General features: G+C 44.3%; 1 protein-coding gene across 1 annotated transcript in view; it reads left to right on the top strand.

Annotated features, from left to right (window-relative positions):
* LOC135508033 (cadherin-18-like) overlaps window positions 1–27,298 on the top strand; it is a 37,901-nt gene extending 10,603 nt beyond the window's left edge. The window contains exons 2-11 of the mRNA XM_064927933.1: window positions 3,292–3,586; window positions 4,012–4,131; window positions 18,110–18,277; window positions 18,770–18,957; window positions 19,265–19,518; window positions 19,684–19,820; window positions 21,089–21,210; window positions 22,503–22,617; window positions 25,912–26,184; window positions 26,546–27,298. Of these exons, the coding sequence (XP_064784005.1) occupies window positions 3,292–3,586; window positions 4,012–4,131; window positions 18,110–18,277; window positions 18,770–18,957; window positions 19,265–19,518; window positions 19,684–19,820; window positions 21,089–21,210; window positions 22,503–22,617; window positions 25,912–26,184; window positions 26,546–27,072 (2,199 nt within the window). The 3' untranslated portion in view covers window positions 27,073–27,298. The remainder of the gene's footprint in view (window positions 1–3,291; window positions 3,587–4,011; window positions 4,132–18,109; window positions 18,278–18,769; window positions 18,958–19,264; window positions 19,519–19,683; window positions 19,821–21,088; window positions 21,211–22,502; window positions 22,618–25,911; window positions 26,185–26,545) is intronic.
* The last annotated feature ends 669 nt before the right edge of the window (window positions 27,299–27,967 follow it).

The raw sequence follows: 27,967 nt of genomic DNA, 5'->3' as shown, positions 1-27,967 counted from the left end.
AGAAATCCCTACAGGTGTCTGAAAACATGGAGGCTAGAGGTGCATCCCAATAATTTCCCCTTCCTCCTGAAGTGTGCACTTGTTTACTACGCCCCACAAATATAAAAGCATTAGATTGGTGAAGGCACGGGCTTGAGGAAGTTTCTGTATACCCTTACTTTCCTTTCAAATCTCTGAGGGGAAATTAACAAGTGCACACTTTGGGAGAATGGAGAGCTTATTGGGATACAGCCCATGTTCTGGCGTATTGTAACGAATGGAGACGTCCTATTTTGTTGGCTATATTTATTATATTCCATGTGATCCATTTTAAAGCTAATGGGGTGTTTCACACCTGTCTCAAACAACCTATCACCCCACATTCAGTGTTTAAGTGTTTGTAAAAACACATTTACCAGACACGACAGGCACGAGGCCAAAATACTTAGGCCACATGTCAACAAAGTACAACAAATTTATTTTGCAATGATGCAACTCAGTGTAGCACGACTAATCCCGATAGAGCTGGATTAACCTGTTTGAAGGAGTAAGTGTTCCGCGCCCCCAGTGTTTTATTCATATTTTACACATTGCATTGACTTTGTTCTGCTAGGCTACCAAGGGAAATACATCAGCCCCAAAATGTCAAGGCAGCTTCTTGTCTTCTTCCTCTTTTTTTGAAAGTTCTACAACAGAGTTTTTCTTTACCAGTCATGAGTTTGGACGCACCTTCTAATTCAAGGGGTTTTCTTTATTTTTACTATTTTCTACATTGTAGAATAATAGTGAAGAAGACATCAAAACTATGAAATAACACACAAGGAATCATGTAGTAACCAAAAAAGAGTTAAACAAATCAAAAAATATTTTATAATTGAGATTCTTCAAAGTAGCCAACCTTTGCCTTAATGACAGCTTTGCACACTATTGGCATTCTCTCAACCAGCTTCATGAGGAATGCTTTTCCAACAGTCTAGAAGGAGTTCCCACAAATGCTGAGCGGGTCATCTGGTCATCTGATGCAGCACCCCATCACTCCATAGTCCCACTAAGCGCAAACCAGATGGGATGGTGTATCGCTGCAGAATGCTGTGGTAGCCTTGCCTTGAATTCAAAATAAATCACAGACAGTGTCACCAGCAAAGCATCCCCCACATCATCACACCTTCTCCTCCATGCTTCACGGTGGGAACCACAGCAATGTGGAAGTCATCCGTTCAACTACTATGTGTTTCACAAAGACATGGCGGTTGGAAACGAAAATCAAACATTTGGACTCATCAGACCAAAGAACAGATTTCCACCAGTCTAATGTCCATTGCTCGTGTTTCTTGGCCCAAGCATGACTCTTCTTATTATTGGTGTCCTTTAGTAGTGGTCTCTCTGCAGCAATTCGACCATGAAGGCCTGATTCACACAGTCTATGTTGAGATGTGTCTGTTATTTGAACTTCATGAATAATTTATTTGGGCTGCAATTTCTGAGGCAGTTAAATCTAATGAACTTACCCTCTGCATCAGAGGTAACTATGCGTCTTCTTTTCCTGTGGCGGTCCTCATGAGAGTCAGTTTCCTCCTAGCGCTTGATGGTTTTTGCGACTGCACTTGAAGAAACTTTAAATGTTCCGCAATGACTGACCTTCACGTCTTAAAGTAATGATGGGCTGTCGATTCTCTTTGCTAATTTGAGCTATTCATGCCATAATATGGACTTGGTCTTTTACCAAATAGGGATATCTTCTGTATACCACCCTATCTTGTCACAACACAACTGATTGGCTCAAACGTATTAAGAAGGAAAGATATTCCACAAATTAACTTTTAACAAGGCACACCTGTTAATTGAAATACATGCAGGTGACTACCTCATGAAGCTGTTTGAGAGAATGCCAAGAGTGTGCAAAGGTGTCATCAAGGCAAAGGAAGGTGTCACGCCCTGACCTTAGATACCTGTTTTCTACATATTTTGGTTAGGTCAGGGTGTGACTGGGGTGGGTACTTTAGTTTTTTTGTATGTCTAGGGGTTTTGTATGTCTATGTTGGCCTGATATGGTTCCCAATCAGAGACAGCTGTTTATCGTTGTCTCTGATTGGAGATCATATTTTTGCAGGCCTTTTTCCTACTTTCTGGTGTGGGGTCTTGTCTATGTGTAGTTGCCTGTCAGCACTACATTGTTTAGCTTCACGGTTCGTTTGTTATTTTGTTATTTTGTTATTTTGTTAGTTTGTTAGTTTGTTAGTTTGTTCAGTGTTCATTCTTTTAATAAAGAGAATGTACGCATACCACATTGCGACTTGGTCTCCTTCATACGACGAATGTGACAGAAGGCTAGTTTGAAGAATTTGAAGAATATAAAATATATATTTTTTGGGTTGCTACATGATTCCATATGTGTTATTTCATAGTTTTGATGTCTATACCTACTGTACCTACTGTAGATTATATATATATTTCACTGGTCAACCCCAAAGCCAACACTTCCTTTGGTCTCTTTCCTTCCAGTTCTCTGCTGCCAATGACTGGAACGAATGGCAAAAATCACTGAAGCTGGAGTCTTATATCTCCCTCTCTAACTTTAAGCATCAGCTGTCTAAAAGCTATATATATATATACATCCTATTTTGTTTGCTATATTTATGATATTTTTATCTGATTAATTGTAAAGCTAATGGGGTGTTTCACACCTGTCTCAAACAACCTATCACCCCACATTCAGTGTTTAAGTGTTTGTAAAAACACATTTACCAGACACGGCAGGCACGAGGCCAAAATACTTAGGCGACATGTCAACAAAGTGCATAAATATGTGTGTGTTTATGTATTATCCTAATACCAAAGAATTGAGGAGTGTGGATTGTCGTAGAATAATGCAGTTTGCATGTGAGATGTCAGACAACAATTATGCATGGTTTGTTTAATAGTGTAACTGATAAAGTATGCATTGTTAAGGTTTTCCAATATTTGGTGTAGCAGGGAATTCCCCATAACATATTTGTATGAATTAGTCATGTCTACACTACAAACAGAAAAAACACTGAAATGGTATGCAGTGATACCTATCTGAAATGTCCTTTAACTGTGTTGTTCAATGCAGAAATAGTCAGGTCCCAGGCTACTTGTCGGCCTTCACTAACAATCTGTAACATTCCTCTGTGGTAAACCTTTAAAGGATGATTGTCACTTCCATTTGAAATCCTTAGTTCCTCCTCTAAACTGACGAGGCTAGAATATACCTCAACCCTGATGAGGTGACTATACCTGTGTATTGTTTTCTATGTTCACATGAGTATTGTAACATATATTCCTTTCCAGCTGCACTCCAACTCAGACAAAGGAGATGGCTCAGTCAGATACCTGCTGTCTGGAGAGGAGGCTGGTACTATATTTGTCATCGATGAGGTCACAGGGGACATCCATGCCACCAAGAGCCTGGATCGGGAGAAGAAAGGCCAGTATGTCTTACATGCCCAGGCCATCGATCGTTACACCAACAGATCTCTAGAGCCAGAGTCTGAATTCATTATCAAGGTCCAGGATGTCAATGACAACGCGCCCAAGTTTCCAGATGGCCCGTTTGCTGCTGCTGTTCCCGAGATGGCCGACGTTGGTAAGGTCAAATACTGAGAACATACTTTTAATACGCTGGGTGCACTTGACTGGAGGCAGCCAGCTTTGTACCCTGACTGTGAGACCAGTCACACTATTAGCTGAGTCATCAGTATTGTTGCAGATCCCTGCTGCATCACAGAGGCAGTCAGGCATTGACGCACAACTCTGTAAATGGATTTTGATGGTCCCGATACAGGATTTTGATTAATTGGGAAATCATGGATTTTTGCCGCACTTTATGCAATACAGAAACACTCTGTGGTATTTTTTGCACATAGTTTTACAGTAAGAAAACCATGACAATATAGTGAGTTGTGCTACAGTATGTAAATGTGGTTTGTACTGTAATCATGGCACATTGTACTTTAGTTGTATGGTTTTGTGTGGAAATGCAGTACTGATATAACCTTTCCTTCCATGCAGGCACATCAGTGTTTCAGGTCACAGCCACAGACGCAGACGACCCCACCTATGGGAACAGTGCCAAGATTGTTTATAGCATACTGCAGGGACAGCCTTACTTCTCTGTGGATCCTAAAACCGGTGAGCCAACCAGCCTTTTACTTTACTGCAATATACGCTGCATGTGTGAATTGTTTCTGCCAAGTGATAAAATAGCTTTGTTCTATTATGTTTTATTGGTTGATAGTTGAAATCAGGCTGTTTTGTTTTATTTCACCTTCATTTAATCACGTTGAGAACAAGTTTTCATTTACAACTGCGACCTGGCCACGATAAAGCAAAGGAGTGTGACAAAACAACAACACAGAGTTACACATGAACAAACATACAGTCAATAACACAATAGAAAAGGTAAGCCAAAAAATAGGTCTTAGAGGCAAAATAATTACAATTTAGCATGAACACTGGAGTGATAGATGTGCAGATGATGATGTGCAAGTAGAGATACCGGGGTGCAAAAGAGCAAGAGGATAAATAACAATATGGGGATGAGGTAGTTGGATGTGCTATTTACAGATTGGAAGTGTACAGGTACAGTGATCGGTAAGCTTTTCTGACAGCTGATGCTTAAAGTTAGAGAGGGAGATATAAGACTCCAGCTTTAGTGATTTTTGCAATTCCTTCCAGTCATTGGCAGCAGAGAACTGGAAGGAAAGGTGACCAAAGGAAGTGTTGGCTTTGTGGATGACCAGTGAAATATACTTGCTGGAGCGCGTGCTACGGGTGGGTGTTGCTATGGTGACCAGTGAGCTGAGATAAGGCGGGGCTTCACCTAGCATAGAATTATAGATGACCTGGAGCCAGTGGGTCCGGCACTGAATATGAAGCGAGGGCCAGCCAACGAGAGCATACAGGTCGCAGTGTTGGGTAGTATATGGGGCTTTGGTGACAAAACGGATGGCACTGTGATAGACTACATCCAATTTGCTGAGTAGAGTGTTGGAGGCTATTTTGTAAATGACATCGCCGAATTCGAGGATCGGTAGGATGGTCAGTTTTACGAGGGTATGTTTGGCAGCATGAGTGAACGAGGCTTTGTTGTGAAATAGGAAGCCGATTCTAGATTTAATTTAGGATTGGAGATGCTTAATGTGAGTCTGGAAGGGAGAGTTTACAGTCTAACCAGACACCTAGGTATTTGTAGTTTTCAGAAGTCAGAACCGTACAGAGTAGTAATGCTAGTTGGGCGGGAGGGTGCGGGTAGCAATCGGTTGAAGAGCATGCACTTAGCTTGATTTGCATTTAAAAGCAGTTGGATGCCACGGAAGGAGTGTTGTATGGCATTGAAGCTCGTTCGGAGGTTTGTTAGCACAGTGTCCAAAGAGGGCAAAATGTATACAGAATGGTGTCATCTGTGTAGAGGTGGATCAGAGAATCACCAGCAGCAAGAGCGACATCATTGATAAATACAGAGAAAAGAGTCGGCCCCAGAATTGAACCCTGTGGCACCCCATAGAGACTGCCACAGGTCCAGACAACAGGCCCTCAGATTTCACACACTGAACTCTATCTGATAAGTAGTTGGTGAACCAAGCGAGGCAGTCATTTGAGAAGCCAAGGCTATTGATTCTGCTGATAAGAATGTGGTGATTGACAGAGTCGAACACCTTGGCCAGGTCGATGAAGATGGGTGCACAGAACTGTATTTTATCGATGGCGGTTATGATATTGTTTAGGACCTTGAGTGTGGCTGAGGTGCCCAGCTCATGCCCAGCTCAGAAACCAGATTGCATAGTGGAGAAGGTATGGTGGGAATCAAAATGGTCGGTGAGCTGTTTGTTAACTTGGCTTTCGAAGACTTTAGAAAGGAAAGGATGGATATAGGTCTGTAATAGTTTGGGTCTAGAGTGTTTCCCCCTTTGGAGAGGGGGAATGATCGCGGAAGCTTTCCAATCTTTGCAGATCTCAAACGATAAGAAAGAGAGGTTGAGTAGGCTAGTAATAGGGGTTGCAACAATTTCGGCTGTTAATTTTAGAAAGAGAGGGTTCAGATTGTCTAGCCCAGCTGATTTGTAGAGATCCAGATTTTGCAGCTCTTTCAGAACATCAGCTGTCTGGATTTGGGTGAAGGAGAAGCGGAGGGGGCTTGTGCAAGTTGCTGCAGAGGGTGCTGAGATGTTAGCCAGAGTAGTGGTAGCCAGGTTGAAGGCATGGCCAGCCGTAGAAAAATGCTTATTGAAATTATGAGGATGTTTAACAACACTGCTGATTACAGAGGCAATAACTCAAATTGTGTCTAGTTTTAGAGATGGCTGCGGGTTTGAATTGGTCACAATAAATGACAAAGTCGAGGGGAAAACACAGCAAGAGCATGCCTGTCTTCACAGCTAGAATCCTTCATGGCGATATTTTGGTATACAAAGTGCTATGTGAACGTCACAGGATCCAGTACCTTTAAGTGCCAGAAAGCCCCACCCATCTGCTCTTTGCTACCACTCTGTCAGCAGACTTGACTTGTAGTGTCAGGTTTCACACCCTAAATTTGGGACAGGGTATCTTAAAGGTTACAGTCTTGCGATTTAAGCAATTGTGGGTTCATCTCACTGTGATATTCTCAGCCAGATTTAGAGCAACATGAAAAAATACTAAATCATTTTGTAAAATTTAAGCCAAACCATGTTCTTCTGGTCCCTGAGGGACTAAATCACTTTTTGCGCAAAGCTGAAGTTGTAACAAGTCTGCAGACATTGGCATCTCTGCGTGATTCAGAGGAGGCTCCATGGAAAATACTCTGTCGTCAGTTATATGAAATGGTGCCAAATTTGTACAGTAACGGCTTTCTTCCTGGGAAAGAGAGGACCAAAGCGCAGCGTGGTGAGTGTTCATCTTCTTTAATAATAAATCCCAACTGAACACTTCAAATTACAAAACAACAAATGTGAAAATCGAAAACAGTCCTCTCGGGTGCATAGACACAAAGACAGGAAACAATCACCCACAAACCCCAACACAAAACAAGCTACCTAAATATGGTTCCCAATCAGAGACAATGACTAACACCTGCCTCTGATTGAGAACCATATCAGGCCAAACACAGAAACAGACAAAATTAGACACACAACATAGAATGCCCACCCAGCTCACGTCCTGACAGCACCCCCCCCCCCCCCCAAGGTGCGGACTCCGACCGCACAACCCCACTCCATCATTGTCTTCGTCCACCTCCTTAGCGTCCTTTGAGTGTCGACCCTCGCCGCCGACCTTGGCCTAGGAACCCTAACAAAGGGCCCCACTGGACTGAGGGGCAGCTCGGTACTGAGGGGCAGATCGGGACTGAGGGGTAGCTCAAGCCTGAGGGGTAGTTCAGAACTGAGGGGTAGCTCAGGACTGAAGGGTAGCTCAGGACTGAGAGATAGCTCAGGCTGACTGACAGCTCTGGCAGCTCCTGGCTGACTGACGGCTCTGGCAGCTCCTGGCTGACTGACGGCTCTGGCAGATCCTGGCTGAATGGCGGCTCTGGCAGATCCTGGCTGAATGGCGGCTCTGGCAGATCCTGGCTGAATGGCGGCTCTGGCAGATCCTGGCTGACTGACGGCTCTGGCAGATCCAGGCTGAATGGCGGCTCTGGCAGATCCTGGCTGAATGGCGGCTCTGGCAGATCCTGGCTGAATGGCGGCTCTGGCAGATCCTGGCTGACTGGCGACTCTGGAGGCTCCATGCTGACTGCCTGCTCTGGAGGCTCCATGCTGACTGGCGGCTCTGGCGGCTCCATGCTGACTGGCGGCTCTGGCGGCTCCATGCTGACTGGCGGCTCTGGCGGCTCCATGCTGACTGGCGGCTCTGGCGGCTCCATGCTGACTGGCGGCTCTGGCGGTTCTGGACAGACGGGAGACTCTAGCGGCTCTGGACAGACGGGAGACTCTAGCGGCTCTGGACAGACGGGAGACTCTAGCGGCTCTGGACAGACGGGAGACTCTAGCGGCTCTGGACAGACGGGAGACTCTAGCGGCTCTGGACAGACGGGAGACTCTAGCGGCTCTGGACAGACGGGAGACTCTAGCGGCGCTGGAGAGACGGGCAGCTCAGGTGGCGCTGGGCAGACGGCCAGCTCAGGCGGCGCTGGGCAGACTGTAGACTCCGGCAACGCTGGAGAGGAGGAAGGCTCTGGCAGCGCTGGACAGAAGGGCGCTGGCGCCTCTCGACTGAGGGGCTCTGGTGCTCCTCGACTGAGGGGCTCTGGCGCCTCTCGACTGATGGGCTCTGGCGCCTCTCGACTGATGGGCGGAAGCTCTGGCAGCACCGGACAGGCGAGAGACTCCGGCTGCGCTGGAGAGGAGGAAGGCTCTGGCAGCGCTGGACAGAGAGGCTCTGGCGCCTCTGGACTGAGGGGCTCTGGCGCCTCTGGACAGAGGGGCTCTGGCACCTCTGGACAGAGGGGCTCTGGCGCCTCTCGACTGAGGGGCTCTGGCGCCTCTCGACTGAGGGGCGGAAGCTCTGGCAACGCCGGACAGGCGGGAGACTCCGGCTGCGCTGGAGAGGAGGAAGGCTCTGGCAGCGCTGGACAGAGGAGCTCTGGCGCCTCTGGACTGAGGGGCTCTGGCACCTCTCGACTGAGGAGCTCTGGCACCTCTCGACTGAGGAGCTCTGGCACCTCTCGACTGAGGGGCTCTGGCGCCTCTCGACTGAGGAGCGGAAGCTCTGGCAGCGCCGGACAGGTGGGAGACTCCGGCTGCGCTGGAGAGGATGAAGGCTCCGGCAGCGCGGGACAGAGAAACTCTGCCCTCTCCTCCATTCTGTCCAATAACTCCTCGACCCTCTCAGACTCAGTCCTCAGCTTCGCCGACAGCTCCGATAACATCCATGGCTCCTTAGGGTAAACAGGGGGAGTTGGCTCAGGTCTGGCTCCTGACTCTGCCACACCTTCCCTGTGCCCCCGCCAAGAAATGTTTGGGGCTGCCTCTCGGGCTTCCAGCCGCTCTGCCGTGCTAGCTCCTCATAATGCCGCCTCTCTGCTTTCGCTGCCTCCAGCTCGGCTTTGGGGCGGCAATATTCCCCTGGCTCTGCCAAGGGTCCTTTCCTGTCTAGGATCTCCTCCCAAGTCCACTTCTCCAAATAGTGCTGCCTCTCCCACTGCTGCTGATGTTGCTCGTGCTGCTTCTCCTGCTGCACCTGTTGCTTCTCCTGCTGCTGCTTTTGCTGCTGCTTCTGTTTACCACACCGCTTGGTGCTTGGTTGGTGGGTGATTCTGTAACGGCTTTCTTCCTGGGAAAGAGAGGACCAAATCGCAGCGTGCTCAGCGTTTATCTTCTTTAATAATAAATCCCAACTGAACACTTCAAATTACAAAACAACAAATGTGTCCAAAAAACAGTCCTATCTGGTGCATAGACACAAAGACAGGAAACAATCACTCACAAACCCCAACACAAAACAAGCTACCTAAATATGGTTCCCAATCAGAGACCATGACTAACACCTGCCTCTGATTGGGAACCACATCAGGCCAAACACAGAAACAGACAAACTAGACACACAACATAGAATGCCCACCCAGCTCACGTCCTGACCAACACTAAAACAAGGAAAACACACAACAACTATGGTCAGAACGTGACATGCACTATGATTATATTTGTTTTACAGTGATAAGAAAGGTGAAATCTAATAGGAAGTCATTAACTATTTGATTGTTACTATATTTAGAAATAATTTATCTTCCTCTTCCCCCACTTTTGTTGAATAGAAAATATTTCGATATGATTTGCATTATTTCAAAAATAATTGCACTATGTACTTGAGCTTGTATCCTCAAAAGTAAGAACACCTCAGCAATTTATAAATATTTTTACCAAAAAAGGTGAGTCCCAGACCTTTCTAGAACTATGCAGCATTACTAGTTATTGTTTATGGCCATCTCATAAAAATATACATTATTTGAGGTATGTTTATTTAGATGGAAATCTACATTTTGCAGTGACGTTCAAGAGGTTTATCAAAAAGGTATCAAGTATCAAAGGGATACCTGTCCACTGTTCTGAGTCTAGCATTCTTAATCCCCCATCCTCTCGTTGTAAAAAAGGCTCTCAGACATCTTGTTCTTTGCATTGAAGACTGAAGAGAATTTTTTAAAGCCTAGAATAATTTTTTTAAACATCCACCCATGACCAAATACATTTTCTGTGAGGATGCTTTTCAAAGGATTTGACTCAATATCAATAGAGTTAGTTTTAAAATTAAATGTTTGTGGCTGTGGTGTGTGTCTGGGCAAACGCGTGTGCGTGCGTGTGTGTGACAGCGATACAGTAAATATACACAGAACAAAAATATAAACGCAACATGCAACAGTTTGAAATATGCCATTTGAAAACATGCCATTTGAAACATGCAGTCAATGCAGTCAATTGAAATATATATATTTTTTAAAGTGGGTGCGTGGATCTGAAAACCAGTCAGTATCTGGTGTGACCACCATTTGCCTCATGCAGCGTGACACATCTCCTTCGCATAGAGTTGATCAAGTTGTTGATTGTGGCCTGTGGAATGTTGCTTCAGTCCTCTTTAATAGCTGTGCTAAGTTGCTGGATATTGGCGGGAACTGGAACATGCTGTCGTACACGTCATTCCGGAGCATCCCAAACAGGCTCAATGGTTAAAATGTCTTTTGAGTATGCAAGCCATTGAAGAACTGGGACATTTCGGCTTCCAGGAATTGTGTAAAGATCCTTGCGATAAGGGATCTTGCGTTATCATGCTGAATCATGAGGTGAAGGCAGCGGATGAATGGCACGCCAATGGGCCTCAGGATCTTGTCACAATATCTCTGTGCATTCAAATTGCCATCGATAAAATGCTATTGTGTTTGTTGGCGATAGATTATGCCTTCCAATACCATAACCACACTGCCCCCATGGGGCACTCTGTTCACAACGTTGACATCAAAAACCGCTCGCCCACATGACACCATGCACGCTGGCATTTGAAACAGGGATTAATCCATGAAGAGCACACTTCTCCTGTGGGAAAGTAGCCAACGAAGGTAAGAATTCGCCCACTGATGTTGGTTACGACGCCAAATTGCAGTCATGTCAAGTCCCTGGTGAGGACAACGAGCACCCAGATGAGCTTCCCTGAGATGGTTTCTGACAGTTTGCAAAGAAAATCTTCAGTTGTTTCATCAGCTGTCCGGGTGACTGGTCTCGGACGATCCCGCAGGTGAAGAAGCTGGATCTGGAGGTCCTGGGCTGGCGTGGTTACATGTGGTCTGCGGTTGGACATAATGCCAAATTCTCTAAAACGACATTGGAGGCGGCTTATGGTATAGGAATTAACATAAAATTATCTGGCAGCTCTGGTGGACATTCCTGCAGTCAGCATGCCAATTGCACGATCCTTCAAAACTTGGGCCACCTGTGGCATTGGGTTGTGTGACAAAACTGCACATTCTAGAGTGGCCTTTTATCATCCCCAGCTCAAGGTGCACCTGTGTAATGATCATGCTGTTCAATCAGCTTCTCGATATGTCACACCTGTCAGGTGGATAGCTTATCTTGGCAAAGAAGAAATGCTCACTAACAGGGATGTAAACACATATAGCTAAAGAGAACAAAGTGTAAAGATGGAGATAAGTGGATGTCTTTGCTTGAACAGTATTTCAATGTGTTTCAAGAAAGCAGAGGGAATCTGGCAGTAAGACTATTGTGACACTGTAGTACGTACCATCTGTCAACACTCAAGATGATGGTCCTAGCCATGTTCTGGTCACATATGCTGAAGTGCTATTTACACACATCGACCACATGTCATGAATGCAACCATGCAACCATGCAATAGCATTGCCATTATGATGGGTCTAGTTTTGTCATTTTATCATATTAACAGTAGGTTTTGTGGATGTCTGTGTTGCACTGCTTGGCTACTTGAGAGAGTGGTCCTGATTTAAGGCGTAGCTGAACCCTGGCAAGGTTTAACTGTAGGGGGTGCAGTTCTGTCATTAAACTGTATATTTGATAAAGGTCCATGTTGCATTGCTTGGCTACCTGAGTGAGTGGTGCTGATTTTGATTTGAGGCATAGCTTTGAAGTAGCCTGGCTGGATTGTGACTGTTCCAGCTGCAGTGCATCCCGATCCTGGGCCATGGCCAAGGTAATGCCAGCTGTTCCTGTCTCTCTCCAGCAACTCATTGGGGCCCCATCAGCAGGTTGGCCCAGGAGATCCAGTCACTCAGCCCACAGTCAGCCCACAGTCAGACCAGTTGCCTCTACACTACAGCCATGTGTCTGTGATCAGGAAGTGAGGCGTTCAGCTCCTGACCAATGATCATCACTTACACATGCGCACGCACGTGAACGCCCTAAAGACACACATGCACACCCACACATATTCAGGGTTGTGTAGGTTACTTTCAAATCAAATACAATTTTATTGGTCACGTACGCATATTTAGCAGATGTTATCGCAGGTGCAGTGAAATGCTTATGTTTCTAGCTCCATCAGAGCAGTATACATAACTATAAAATGCAATATACACAAATCCCCAAAATAAAAATTAAGAAATGAAGAAATGTCAGAGTCCAGTGTGTGGATGGACTATTTTAAAGCTCTTTACCCTGTCCCGCCAATGTGGATGTGGGAGTACTCTCTCTGCTGTCTCCTGAAGTCCACGATCAACTCCTTAATATTGTTGATGTTGAGGGAGAGGTTATTTTCCTGGCACCACTCCGCCAGGGCCCTCACCTCCTCCCAGTAGGCTGTCTCATCAATGTTGGTAATCAGGCTACCACTGTTGTGTCGTCAGCAAACTTGATGATAGGGCTGGAGACCTGCAAGGCCATGAAGTCATGGGGGAACAGGGAGTACAGGGGGTGGCTGAGCACACACCCTTGTGGGGCCCTCGTATTGAGCATCAGCGTGGCGGAGGTCTTGTTGCATTCCTTCACCACCTGGAGTCGGCCCGTCAGAAAGTCCAGGACCCAGTTGCACCGAACAGGGTTCAGACCCAGGAACCCAAGCTTTGTCATGAGCTTGGAGGATATTATGGTGTTAAAAACTGAGCTGGAATTGATGAACAGCATTCTTACATAGGTATTCCTCTTGGTATAGGTATTCCTATACCAAGAGGTATTCCTCTTGTCCAGGTGGGATAGGGCAGTGTGCAGAGCGATGGCGATTGCGTCATTTGTGGATCAGTTGGGGCGATATGCAAATTGTAGTGGGTCTAGGGTGTTGTGTAAAGTGGAGGTGATTTAATCCTTAACTAGCCTCTCAAAGTTCTTCATGATGACAGAAGTGAGTGCTATGGGGCGATAGTCATTCAATTCAGTTACCTTTGCTTTCTTGGGTACAGGAACAATGGTGGGCATCTAGAAGCAAGTGGGGAAAACAGACTGGGAAAGGGAGAGATTGCATATGTCAGGAAACACTCCAGCCAGCTGGTCTGCACATACTCTGAGGACTCTGCTTAGGCCACAAATTACTAGTTACAGCCTTGCGAGTGTTAACGCTTTATAAATGTAATCAATTACAGTTACTAGTTACCTATCCAAAATTGTAATCAGGGAAGTTAACTTTTAGATTTTTTGGAAGTATCTGTCATCTGATCACAATATTTTTACTGATTACAGTTACAGTTGTTTTGTGAGTTGCTCCACAACCACATATGCACGTGTGTACATATAAATGCACACACACAAAATATTTTGGACATTAAATATGAAGCATCTTGTCTGTCCAGTCCAGCCTGATACGACTGTAAAACGCTCCATTGTTAGCATAATCAATCTGAGATCGATTAGGTGCTGAAATAAAAGGCCTGAGAGGATATGATACTTAAAGAGTGTGAACAGTATACCTGTATCTTCCAATAGACAGCAAAAGTATGTCAGGAAATATTGATGGCAGTAAATAAAGACCCAGAGGAATATTTTATCATAAGACTGCATTTAATGGCATTGATTACCCATCCCTTATCTGACTAACATAACTACAGTAAGCTACTGCTGTTTCCTCCGTATCCTCCATTAGAAGTTGTGTAGACAGTAATGAGGACACCAAATTTCTACTTTACCCATTAAAGAGGCTAGTTGTCGTTTTTTTAGCGAGGGGATAATGTCCGTTCCCATTGCCTGAAAGGTTGACACAGATATATCAATTTTAATGTGAGCAGGGGTCATAAAACCTTTCACTTTTGATCAGTTGAAGGAAGTGCATGCTGTCTTTTGGACGTAATTGATATTAACAGTCTGACAGTCAGTCTTTTTATTTAAATGTAGTTAATTTACCACCCACTCCAATCTGACCAAGCATTATACAGCCAAAATGTGCTAAACTGTATGTTTTAACTTTTTTATATATAAAATGCTGTGACAGAAACAATGGGCAAATGTCTGAAAGTAATATTGCGGATTACACCAGAATTACACCAGAATACGCATTATCAAATGTCAACTTTGCATCAGTCATTGGTGTTGTTGCTGCATAATGAGCAACATGCCTGAACTCTGGATGGCCTTGGCTAAATGAGCATAGCAGGCATTGTCTACTCTTCTGAGGATCCAGAGGGGAAGGACTGTTGTACAGTAGTTTGGCTGTGCCTCAGAGGAGAGGAGAAGAGACTACAGTATTGGCTGTGCCTCTGAGAGTCCCTGGGTCAAGAGCAAAGTCAAAGACATCACATCACATCCCCCACTTTGGCTGGTCCTGAGAGCTGAGGGAGAATGACTGGGGAATGCCAAGGTCAACAGGAAAGCGAGCAACACAACAACATGGGCCTAACAACCTTTTATTCCTTGTCACAGTTGCACTACATTGTTTCCCTAGAATGAGAATGGAAGCTGAAAGAATTGGTTCCATGGTGAGGCCTTAACCTCGACAGAATGAGAAGGGATCCATTTGCTGAATTCTGTAATTTGGTCTAAATTCAGTTTATTCATGTTCAGCCTATTTATTTTCTTCTTTAACCGGCTGAATACTAAGAGGCTTTTTAGCAGCTGAATTTACTTGTCCAGACAGGTGGTTTGTGGCCACAATGTGTTTGATACAATCTCTATCACATTCTCTGGGGCTGAACACTTTTGTATTCATTTCTTCTGGCAGGTTGAGGTATCTGTTAGCATTTTTTTCTTTCTCTCATTTTCTCACATTCATTCATTTGTTAAAGGACATGAAGACATTTCTTGTGCATTCAGCGGCAGAGTATTTTAGTTTCTGAACGGCAACCCTGTGGATTGTTGCCCATAAAATAGTCAGCAGTGGCAAGGTTTTCTCTTTTTTTTAAATTGTTTTTTTTAACGTTATACAGTAATTTAACTGCGGCCTTGGGCGGCTGTATTTCAGTGCCTTCATGGTTGTACAAGCACTTGAAATATCAATACAAATTTAGATGAACCTTGGTCTTTTGATGTGTGGATGCATAAGGTAAAAAGCAGACTGATGAAACCGCTACAATATGTGTAGGACTATAAAATAAGTTCTGAGCCATTGGAGTGGAGCCGTTTTACACAGATGCTCTAAAACTCACACTGTGTTCTGCGGATGTTCTGAGGATACGTATCTTGCTCGTTGGTTGAACATAGGCTATGTCTGTTTATTGAATGTCACTGTACTTTCGCCTATTGTTATCACATCTCAAAAGCTTGGGAAATTACCTTCTTTGAGACGAGTCGTCTTATTGCAATCTATGTGACCCATGTGATCCCAATAACCGGCGAAAACCTGAGTGTTCCAGGAGAACTAGCTAACCCCTGAACCCCCACCGTGTGACGACACACAGAGTTAACTGTGGCATGTCAGACTCTGTGTTCCACCATTTAGCGGTGGTTGTTCCAGACATTGTTCCACAAAGGAGGTCTTGCTTACTGTACTGAGTGAGCTATGCCCTGGCTGTTTTCCCCGTGGCCTCCCTCTCATGCAGGTGCATGATGTACAGTATGGTCAATCTGTTCTGTTTTCCTGCTAGCCCTTGTTCAGTCTTTAGGGTAAGATTAGGGCAGATGGCACTCTCCTTTGTAACGCTGTGAAGCGAGTAATGCAACATAGCAGAGCCTCTGGCCAGAGCACGGTGTTTAGGTGTGGGTCTAGCTGAGAGGAGAGGAGGAAAGAGAGAAGGAGGGGGGTGGCGTGCTAATAGTTCAGAGATGGGCAAGGCAAGCGTACTTATGTGTTAGTACATCAAATAGCACAGGCTTCCCCAACTGGCCGCCCGCCAAGTTTTCTAAAAAATAAGGGAATCAGCTCGAAGATACTTTAATTTAAGAAATCTGTTCCCAAGCATAATAGAGAGACACGTGATCGTATAAATAATGCAAGCAAGGTTTGAAATAATAAGGTTTTAGTCAAACATTATATCTGTTTGAGCTTCTTGCAGTCAATTTGAATTGTACAAATTATTTGTAATTATGTTCACATTTTAGTCATTTAGCAGGCACTCTTATCCAGAGCGACATACATGAGCAATTAGGGTTAAGTGCCTTGCTCAAGGGCACATCTACAGCTTTTCACCTAGTCCGCTCGGGGATTCGAACCAGTGACCAGTTACTGGCCCAACGCTCTTAACCGCTAGGCTACCTGCCGACCATGTCTGTTCTGGCCCCCCGACCAGCAGCTCAAGAAAAAAAACTGGCCACCGCTGAATCGAGTTGATGATCTCTGAAATATGGTAATGAACAAGCACATACAATGCATTCGGAAATTTTCAGACACTTCCCTTTTTCCACATTTTGCTACGTTACAGCCTTATTCTAAAATGGATTATATAGAAATACAAATCTAATCAATCTACACACCATACCCCATAAGGAAAAAGCGAAAACAGCTTTTTGACATTTTTGCAGATATATAAACAAAAAACCCAGAAATACCTTATTTACATAAGTATTCAGGCCCTTTGCTATAAGACTCGAAATTGAGCTCCGGTGCATCCTGTTTCCACTGATCATCCTTGAGATGTTTCTACTACTTGATTGTAGTCCACCTGTGGTAAATTAAAATGATTGGACATGGAAAGGCACACATCTATCTACATAAGGTCCCACAGTTGATAGTGGATGTCAGAGCAAAAAACAAGCCATGAGGTTGAAGGAATTGTCCATAGAGCTTAGAGACAGGATTGTGTCGAGGCACAGATCTGGGGAAGGGTACCAAAACATTTCTGCAGCATTGAAGGTCCTCAAGAACACAGTGGCCTCCATAATTCTTAAATGTAAGAAGTTTGGAACCACCAAACATCCTAGAGCTGAGCAATCGGGGGAGAAGGGCCTTGGTCAGGGAGGTGACCAAGAACCTGATGGTCACTGACAGAGCTCCAGAGTTCCTCTGTGGAGATGGGAGAAACTTCCAGAAGGACAATCATCTCCCCTAATCAGGCCTTTATGGTAGTGTGGCCAGACGGAAGCCACTCCTCAGTAAAAGGCACATGACAGCCCACTTGTAGTTTGCCAAAAGGCACCTAAAGGACTCTCAGACCATGAAAAACAAGATTCTCTGTTCTGATGAAACAAGATTGAACTCCAAGAAGGTGCTTCAACAAAGTACTGAGTAAAGGGTCTGAATACTTATGTAAATGTTATATCTTTTTTTTCTTTTTTATAAATTAGCAACAAAAAAACAAAAAAAACTGTTTTTGCTTTGTCATTATGGGGTATTGTGTGTAGAAAACAATTAATCCATTTTAGAACAAGGCTGTAACGTAACAAAATGTGGAAAAAGTCAAGGGGTCGGAATACTTTCCAATTGCACTATAGGTGAAAACATGATGATGAAGACATGAGGGGGGTTGGCAGACATGGTATGAAAGCTGGTTGTAATTCTGGCTGAATTCATCAACCGTTTACAAATCATTTCCTTAGGTGAAGTACATGAAACCCATTTTGAGGAAATCGATGTTCCTCCTCCTGTACAACAAGTCAGGCAGTCTTTTCCTGCCTTCATCCGTATCATATTTGTGACATACTGTACTCTGACTAAAAGTGACTGGCATCTCTAACTCATCCAAGATGGGATTGATGCTGTGAAAGAGGAATCTCTCTGATTGTCTATTGTCAATACATACAGTAGCTCTCCTAACATACATTTATTTACGGATTTTAGTGTGATCTAAGGAGCCTTCTTTTCTTGCCATCCCCAGGGGTCATCAGGACAGCCCTATCCAACATGGACAGAGAGGCCAGGGAGCGCTACCCTGTGGTGATCCAAGCCAAAGACATGGCTGGCTCGGTGGGTGGGTTGTCAGGCTCCACCACCATCAATGTCACTCTGACAGACGTCAACGACAATCCTCCCAAATTCCCCCAGAGTATGTACACAGACGTCTGTTTGTTTGTTTTTCTACCTCACGGTTTGTCCTTAGATATTCATTCTCTACTGTAATAAAACATAGGAATTAAACAGCACTATATCGAATGCTATATAGAGTTTAAAACACTACGATGTTTGTACTGTAAGTAATGCACCACAGAAATAGAATCTTAGAATCAGTGATTTCTGTGTACTGCACAGCCAAATGTTACTTTTAAATAAAACTCCACAAGGTGCATCTTATAGTAGATGTTTTGCTAATGCAGGGGTGGCTGTAAGTGATACAAACATGATGCATGTTGTAGTGTGCAAATGATTGTGGAGTTGCAAGCCGACAGGAAATGTGATTAATTGACCCATTTATTCACATTTACATCTTGATGGTATGCATGAACAGTAGGCTAATTACTTCTCCATCTAGTCATAAATGCTTTATCATTCATGCCTAGATAATAACTTCTTGCTTATTCATGTGCTCATCCCATTACAGAAAACTACCAGCTGTACGTTCCAGAGTCTGCTCAGATTGGAAAAGCTGTGGGTAAAATCAGAGCCACCGATGACGATTTGGGCGTCAATGCAGAGATGAGGTACAGCATAACCAATGCAGAGGGGAAAGCCATGTTCTCCATCACTACCGACACTGACCAGAAGGAAGGCATCATATCACTAAGACAGGTATTGTTGAGATGCACACATTCATTCTCCAGCTAAAATTAAACCATCTGTGGTTGTGCTTTATGTTCTGTTGGTGTTTACTGAGAAACCACAAGGTTATATGGTAATCATACATACTATTTATTTGGGATTAATTAAAAGAAGTATTACATACCCCTAGGCCACACTAATGCTAATTGTGTTAATACTATGAGTAAGTACCCATTGTTACCACATAGGCTGTTCTCTCAAATACCAACGGAAGCAGGACAGGGGGGGAAAAAAGGATGGCTTTAAAAAGAGGATTGATTGTCGGTTTCCTCAGCAGCCTTTGAACTATGAGAAGAGGAAAGTCCACACGCTTCACATAGAGGGAGTGAACACTCACCTGGATTCCCGCTTCTCCCACCTGGGCCCCTTCAAAGACACCACCACTCTCCGGATCATCATCGGAGACGTGGACGAGCCGCCTGTCTTCTCCATGGACTATTACATCATGGACGTGTACGAGAACTCCCCTGTGGGTACAGAGGTCGGCACAGTGACGGCTCAGGACCCTGACAGTACCAAAAGCCCTATAAGGTAAAGGACATGCGTGGGGCGGCCATTTTGTTGGACTCCAAAACACCATCACAAGATTCAAAGCTTCGACTTTTGCATGTTGAAAGTCAGATGTTTTCTTGATATTCAATTCAAACAACTTTATTTCATTCATTCTATTTTAATTGTTCTCTCTCCTACATGTAGGTATTTTGTAGACCAAAGTGAAGAGCAGCAGGTGTATTTCACCATTAGTGTGAATAACGGGGTGATTAAGACCATCCGGAGTCTGGACAGAGAGGATGTGGCCTGGCATAACATCACTGTGATGGCATCAGAGGTTGGTAAGTAACATAACATACAGCAGAGGATCCATATCTAGGAGTCATCTTACCTAAAAATAATTTTGCTTTTAAATAACGAGGACTTTATTATGACTTTCAACATGGAGAAAACAATATGCTTATGACACTGCATGAATGCAATAGCGATGTCACTTTAATCATATGTATCAACATTAAACACATGGCTCTCGAAAATGAACAGGCAGCAGTGCCTTGTGGGATTGATGCGGGGCTGCATGTGTAACATCTCAGTGTGATGCCGAAGGTGGTCGAGTCAATCAATTCTTCCTCTCCCCCTCTTTTTCCACTGACGCTTATCTAAGCAATTACTCTTTCCTTTACCCTTTTCTGCACAATAGTGTTCAGCTAATGGACTGAACTAGCCATCGATAAATGCCAGCCGACGCTGTGCTGATTGTGTTAAGTCACCTTAATTAATGGGAAAACCAGTCCCCACTTTTCTGGAGATTGGTGTGTGTTAATGAGGGATTCATGACATACATAAACACTATACATATAGTGCATAGTATATATTAGCAAAGTGTCACTTGTAATGTCCTGTGTGCTGGCTATATGTATATTAAGTGAGACAAACTACTGTGCAACCACACAGCATGTCTCTGTTACATTCTGCCTACTGCTGTAGCTTGGGGTTAGTACTTCTCCTGTCATGACTCTAGTTGTTGGTTGCTGGTCGTTGTGGCTGTAATTTATGGATGAGTGAAATGGGAAAATATGATTTATGTATCCCACATTTAATAGGAACATGATTTCTCTGTGCAGCGTTAGGGAGTGTAGTGTGCTGCCAGGCAGCAGGAGTTTAGTTGAGTGACCGGGTCACCTTTCAAAGAGAATTTACACTTCACCTGGCAACATGGCCAACCTCAGGAGACTAACACGAGATACACAAATGGATGGAGGCTCAGTGGGGATGTGACCTTAATTGATGGAGAGATACTCTGAGAAAAAATGGATGTACGGTACATCACTATGAGTGCTTGGCATGAACCCTGGACAGAACAATATATAGGCCATGTCTTGAAAATGCCATGCCATGGCTTGGGACGTTGTTTGCTTATTTTTACATTTGTTTTCCTATTTATTATGGATCCCCATTAGCTGGTGCCAAGGCAGCAGCTTCTCTTCCTGGGGTCCAGCAACAATTAAGGCAGTAAATGACATATGGGGTTAAAAGATACAATATAAAAGTGTTGTATTTAATTCTATGGTTTTATACATGTTGATCTTTGTTTGTTTGTTATTTTCAGACAATCCCAGTCACGTCAGCCATGTTCCTGTGACAATCCAGGTGCTGGATGTAAATGACAATGCTCCCTACATAGCAAGAAATGATGAAATCATTGTGTGTGAAAGCTCCAGGGCAGGACAGGTGAGTATCTTTCACTTTCACCTCCCTCCCTCTTTCCTGCTCTTTTCCACTTTACTCCCTCTCTCTTCCACCTTCTCTCCCATGAACTCATATTCTCCCTTATTCAACTAAGTTGTCTTTTAAAACCTCTTATCACGCACATGAATGCACTCACACACATTCTCCCACAGACACACACACACACACACACACACACACACCCTCTCTGCCTTTATTGTGTGTTTGACACCATCAGGAATGGATTTATCTGTGGTGCAGCAGACTTTTGCAGCCTCTTGAACCTATAAATTATTCAGCATGTACCAATGTCTCCACAAGCAGATAGGAGCTGCATTAAGCGCAACAGAGACGGATTGCAGAAAATGTTTATCATCTCTCATTCAAATTTGGCCCGTGTCCAGCCAACCACGAATGCTCAGATTCATATCGCAATAGCATTCTCTCTTCATATTTTCCCCCGTTGAATGAAGATTACTAGACAGACTGCAGCATATAATCAGTTAGCTGGCTAAAGGCGACAGATGATGCATGCTAAGATGACATGTCGAGGGGCTTTTTCAAACACTGCAACAAATTACAGTAACTTCAATGATCTTTCAGAGAATTTGACTTGATTTATAGTAAAATGTGCTGTTATGTTCATCGAAAGGAAAGAAAATATCATTTTGTTTAGAACTAGTTGTTTTGTTAGGGAGACATACAATGATTCATATTCAAATAGCCTCTTGACAGCTAATTCTGTATTTCTATGGATTCCCGTATTACTGTACGGTACCACAAGTTCAGGAATGTCTCTTATAGACTGACAATGCTAAAGCACGTGTGTAGGTCGCCAGGTTAGGATCCATTATAATTGGTGCATTGTCCATTTGAAAATGTTTAACTCTCAGCCAGTAGAAGTCAACTTCCTTCAATGAGCTGCCAAATATCAGGAACAGTGTTCTTGGAGACAGGTCATATCCACCACCTCTGATCTATACTTCTGGCTAGAACAAGGAACATGTGAAATAATGGCACATGTACACATGGAATGGCCAACAGAAAGGGAAGGAGGAAAAACACATGTACTGATCGATAGTCATTACTATAATATAATAATGATAGTCATTACTATAATATAATAATATTACAATAATAATAATAATAATCGGCAGTGACTTTCTTGACTTATTCCTATTATATTTAGCTCCTTTAGCAAAAGGCTGTATATACATACATGTGACGTAAAACGTTTTTCACCCCCATTTTCCTGTCCCTCTCGTCCCCTCACTCCTCTCCCTCTTCTCTGACAGGTGATCCAGACAGTGAGGCCATCAGACATGGATAACTTTGCAAATGGACGCTTCTCCTTTGCTCTGCCAAGTGATCTCCCAGTCAATCCTAACTTCACCTTAAAGGCTAACGAAGGTCGGCTGGTTACTGTGGCTTTCTGTGGCAATTTTAAAAAGTACACTGCATTTTGTTGAACCGCCACAAAGGATATGTGTGTGGACAGATATTTGTGGCAGATACTATCATATCTAGTGGTGTTTGTTGTCAAACAGTTACCCCCATTTACACTTTCTCCTCCCTGGAGACATTTTAATATCAAATGGAAGGACCTGCAGTTGCGTTTCCTTGGTAACAGCCAATGTTTTTTTTAATCTCTTCCTCATTTTAGCTTAAGGCTCCTTGGCTGAATTCAGAGAGAACACTGTTATGTTATTTTTTCCTTGTCTGAAAACCCAATTGCTCCTTTGGCAGATCAGGGAGAATCTCAAGATTAAGGTAGACTTCCAAGACGGATCACGGCAATCAGGATGATGCCAGACAGAGGAAGTGAGCTTCCACTGAGTTTTGTATCAGTGCTCTGTGTTCTTTGTGGTGGTGTAGCCTAGTACTTGGTTTTTATCTCCTCCCCAAATGGCTCTTTTTTTCCCTCAGGCGCGCTTGTTCAGTGAAACCACATTTCCACTGAAGTGTCATGAGGCCTATGTTTACACATACAGGAGCACCAGGTAGTACTCCTCGGATAGAGCTAAAAGGAACACAGCTGCGTCAGTGCACTGATTGGGTAGAAGTAGGATACATTAGCTCCCTCAGGCTGTGTGGAATCTTTGCCCTCAGAACAACCTCAATTTGTTGGGGCATGAACTCTACAAGGTGTCAAAAGCATTCCACAAGGATGTTGGCTCATGTTGACTCCAATGCTTCCCACAGTTGTGTCAAGTTGGCTGGATGTCCTTTTGGGTGGTGGACCATTCTTGATAGACACAGGAAACTGTTGAGCATGAAAAACCCAGCAGCGTTGCAGTTCTTGACACAAACCGGTGCACCTGAATGGCAAACATACACAATCCACGTTTCAACAGTCTCAATACTTAAAAATCCTCCTTTAACCAGTTTCTTCCTCTTCATCTATACTGATTGAAGTAGATTTAACAAGTGACATCAATAAGGGATCATAGCTTTCACCTGTATTCACCTGATCAGTCTTTGTCATAGAAAGAGCAGGTGTTCTTAATGTTTTGTGTAGTCAGTGTGTAGTCAGTGTGTAGTCAGTGTGTAGTCAGTGTGCTGTGGTACTATCTGGACGATATCCTGCTGTTCACCAGCTGATAGACATTATTTATTTAGCCAGAAATGCCTTGAGAATGCAGAGGAATCTTACAGACATACAGCAGCTTACTCTCCAGTGAGGTTGTGTTAGAGAGAGAGATAATTATCTCTGATTTTCTTTGCTGTAATCATAATAATTTGGAGGAAGAATAAATCTTGGAGGTGGCTTTATATTCTATTGTCTCCCAAGTGGAGGATGAATGAGAGATATTGTCTCTTTCTTGTTTACCTGTTTCCTTGCGGTGGGCAAAGAGATAAAGTAATGAATTTTGACTTGAAGCCTTTGGGCCAGGGCCCCTGCATGCTAATTGGAATCCTATGTAAATGAACGCTTCCTCCTATGCACCTTCCCATGGGCTCGCTCTGTTGGAATACATTTGTTGATATCCCGAATGATGCAAGAGTTGACCCCCCCACCCCCCCACCCACCTCTCTTCTCCTGTCTCTTACCATCCCAAGTGACATGCTTTATCATGGCTCTGTGTTCCTGGGGGAAAATGAATCTGCATTGTGAAAACGCGGGCCGTGATTGTGCATACAAATGCATGGCTCTGGGCCGTGAAAATGGAAAATCTGCTGGAGCCTCTTCAGAATGAGAAATGCTGTCGCAGCAGCTGTGCTGGCCTGGATAGAGTACTTTTGGCAAGTGTTAATGAAGCCTGAAGAGGCACTCGCTATCTGTTCCCAGTCCTTTCTTATAGATAGCAGCGGGAATGAGTGGAGAACTATGGGCATCCTCTGCAATGTTGGAGAACACTCCTCATATCTCAGGGATAGGTTGTGCTGGTTTTCTGTATTTTTCTGTTCTCTGTTGTTGCGTATGTGATTTCAGAAGTATAAACAGGTCATGGCCAGTTCCTTTAGATGGTGTATTTGGGGAAAGTATATCAAAGGATAACCTATATAAATACAAATGTATATAATACACACTGAGTATACCAAACATTAGGAGCACCTTCCGAATATTGAGTTGCACCCCCCTTTGCCCTCAGAACAGCCTCAATTCATCAGGGCATGAACTCTACAAGGCGCCCAGTGTTCCACAAGGATGCTGGCTCATGTTGGCTCCAATGCTTCCCACCGTTGTGTCAACCAGCAGCATACCACCCTGCATACCACTGCTGGCTTGCTTCTGAAGCTAAGCAGGGTTGGTCCTGGTCAGTCCCTGGATGGGAGACCAGATGCTGCTGGAAGTGGTGTTGGAGGGCCAGTACAAGGCACTCTTTCCTATGGTCTAAAGAAATATCCCAATACCCCAGTGATTGGCGACACTGCCCTGTGTAGGGTGCCATATTTCGGATGGGATGTTAAACAGGTGTCCTGACTCTCTGAGGTCATTAAAGATCCCATGGCACTTATTGTAAGAGTAGGGGGTTTAACCCTGGTGTCCTGGCTAAATTAACCATTCTGACCCTCAAAGCATCACAGTCACCGAATAATACCCAGTTTACAATTGGCTCATTCATCCCCCTCCTGTAACCATTCCCCAGGTTGTTGCTGTAAATGAGAATGTGTTCTCAGTCAACTTACCTGATAAAATATAAAAAAGTTGGCTGGATGTCTTTTGGGTTGTGAACCATTCTTGATACACACAGGAAACTGATGAGTGTGGAAAAACACAGCAGCCTTGTTGTTCTTGACACAATCCAGTGTGCCTGACACCTACTGCCATACCCTGTTCAATCTTTTGTCTGCCATTCACCATCTGAATGGCAGACATACACAATCCATGTCTCAAAAGGCTTAAAAAAACCATTATTTAACCTGTCTTCTCCTCATCTACACTGATTGAAGTGAATTTAACATCAATAAGGGACATCAATAAGGGATCATAGCTTTCACCTGGATTCACCTGGTCAGTCTATGTCATGGAAAGAGCAGGTGTTTTTAATGTTTTGTACACACCATGTGGAATAGAATGTATCATATTACCCAATTTCTTTACTGAATTTAAAGAAAATGTGTGCTCCATTTGTGTTGTTCTTTGGCTTTAATGGAAAAAATACTCTGCATTTGGAGTCATGTCTGTATCAAGTCTTATAGTGGCTTTTTGTCAATACAATACATCCAGTGTATTTTCAACCTCTTGTCATTCCACTCCAGACAACACTGCCAGCATCGTGGCACGGAGGCGTCAGTTCAGCCAGGCGGAGCAGGACCTCTACCAGCTTCCTGTGGTTGTCAGGGACGGGGGGGAGCCCGTCCTGAGCAGCACCTCCACCCTGACCCTCCGAGTGTGTGTCTGCCAGAGAGGAGGTAGCAGCAGTAGCAGCAGCAACAGGGTGAGGACCTGCCAAGTCCCGGCCTTCCTCTCCACAGCTGGCCTGAGCACCGGGGCCTTTATCGCAATTCTGCTTTGCATCATCATCCTGCTGGGTAAGAGACAAGAGAAGTCGAAGGAGGTGGGAGGTAGGGGGCACGTGGAGGAGAGGAGATGGGAGAGAGAAAGAGAGGGAGGGAGAAAGAGAAAGAGAAAGACAGAGACAGTGAGAGAGAGGCGGCTCTATCTTGCCTAGAGGTAGAAATAATGAAAGGCTTCACACCAGCTGAAGGAGTACCTCTGGCTGATTAGTTTCTTGCAGCAGAAGGCCACAAGTCCACTCTGAAATCACTTTGCAGGTCGTTGCCATCAAAGAATCAGGTGTGTGTTTTGAACCTTTGGACTGGTGCAGAGTAATGACATATTGTAAGTTACTGTGGTCTTGTCCCCTCTCCTCTGACATGTCCTGTACTGTAGCCATCGTGGTGCTATTTGTCCTCCTGCGGAGCAAAAAGGGCAAGAAGGAGCCGTTGATCATCTCTGAGGAGGACATCCGGGAGAACGTGGTCACCTACGATGATGAGGGCGGTGGCGAGGAGGATACGGAGGCGTTTGACATTGCAGCGCTGCGGAACCCCGCCGGGGCTGAACAGCGGAGGCTGCGGCGGGAGGTAAGGTCTGGGGAGGAGGGGTGGCTGGTGGCCTGCGGGCCTCAGAGTCCGTCCCTTGTGCTGCTCGACACAGAGGACATGCACCACGTCATCAGACAGAGAGTAGTAGACGCTGACAAGGACACCAGCGGACCGCCCTATGACTCCCTCCAGACGTATGCGTATGAGGGCTGCGGCTCACCCACGGGGTCAGTCAGCTCTCTGGGGCTGGCCCAGGTCCTGCCCCCTGAACTCAGCTACAGTGACCTGGAGGACTGGGAGCCGGAGGGCCACATGCAGGCCAGACTGTTTGGGACAGAACTCTCTGAGACAGAACAGACCATAACCCCCTAATGTAAAACATCTCTCCTCTTCTAACCAGTTTAAGGTTAACCTAGCGATACAAAGCTATTTGAGTTGTACAACTTGTTCCTTTTTTGTGTGGAATTGACTGTCATTTAACACTGGTCTCTGTCAAGTGGAGTGGAGGAAACTATTTAAATATTTTTAGATAAACAAATCATGAAGTTGGTATAAAAAAAACGATTTTCCCAAGTGTCTATTTTTATTGATGAATAAAGTGCAGTGATTTCAGATAAGTGAATTTACGTGCAAGTCTTGTGTCATATTGTATAATGTGTCTGGTCCCACAGGAGTCTCCTTAGTACCGTTGTGGTAAGTATCTGGGTCAGTTTTCATAAAGCAACTCAGAGTTGGAGTGCTGATCTTTGATCACGTCCTCTCTGTCCGTATGATTGTAGTCATTATGATCTAAAAGGCTAAACTGATTCTAGATCAGCACTCCAACTCTGAGAAGCTTTATGAACGCGAGCCCTGTTCGTATCATTATGCTTGCTGACCCCACAGTCTTGAAGTACTACAGTAACCTTCCAAGGTCTTTCAACTCTTTCTTAAGTTAACCAATGTAAATTGGTGCACGAGAAGAAAAACTACATCACAGGAGCAGATAAACTTTTAATTGTGAAACAACACAATTCTATGGATGATAATTGGATCCAAATGCTTTGGTGTACAGCTTTTGATTTTGGAGCTGGGATTTATAAACCAGTTGTGAAACAGTCTTGTTTCCTGCTCAGACTTGATCAATTCTCCATAAATAAAGGAACAATAAACCGCTCCTTAATGTCTTTATAATAACAGGCGATGAGGGGAAATCTCATTTGAATTACAGACAATATGAATCTATGTTTCACGTTCTGATGATACACATGAAACAGGAAGAAAGATC

Source organism: Oncorhynchus masou, chromosome 3, assembly GCF_036934945.1.
Source record: "Oncorhynchus masou masou isolate Uvic2021 chromosome 3, UVic_Omas_1.1, whole genome shotgun sequence".
Taxonomy (NCBI): Eukaryota; Metazoa; Chordata; class Actinopteri; order Salmoniformes; family Salmonidae; genus Oncorhynchus; species Oncorhynchus masou.
Note: the sequence above shows the minus strand (reverse complement) of the source record. Positions and strands in the feature narration are given on the sequence as shown.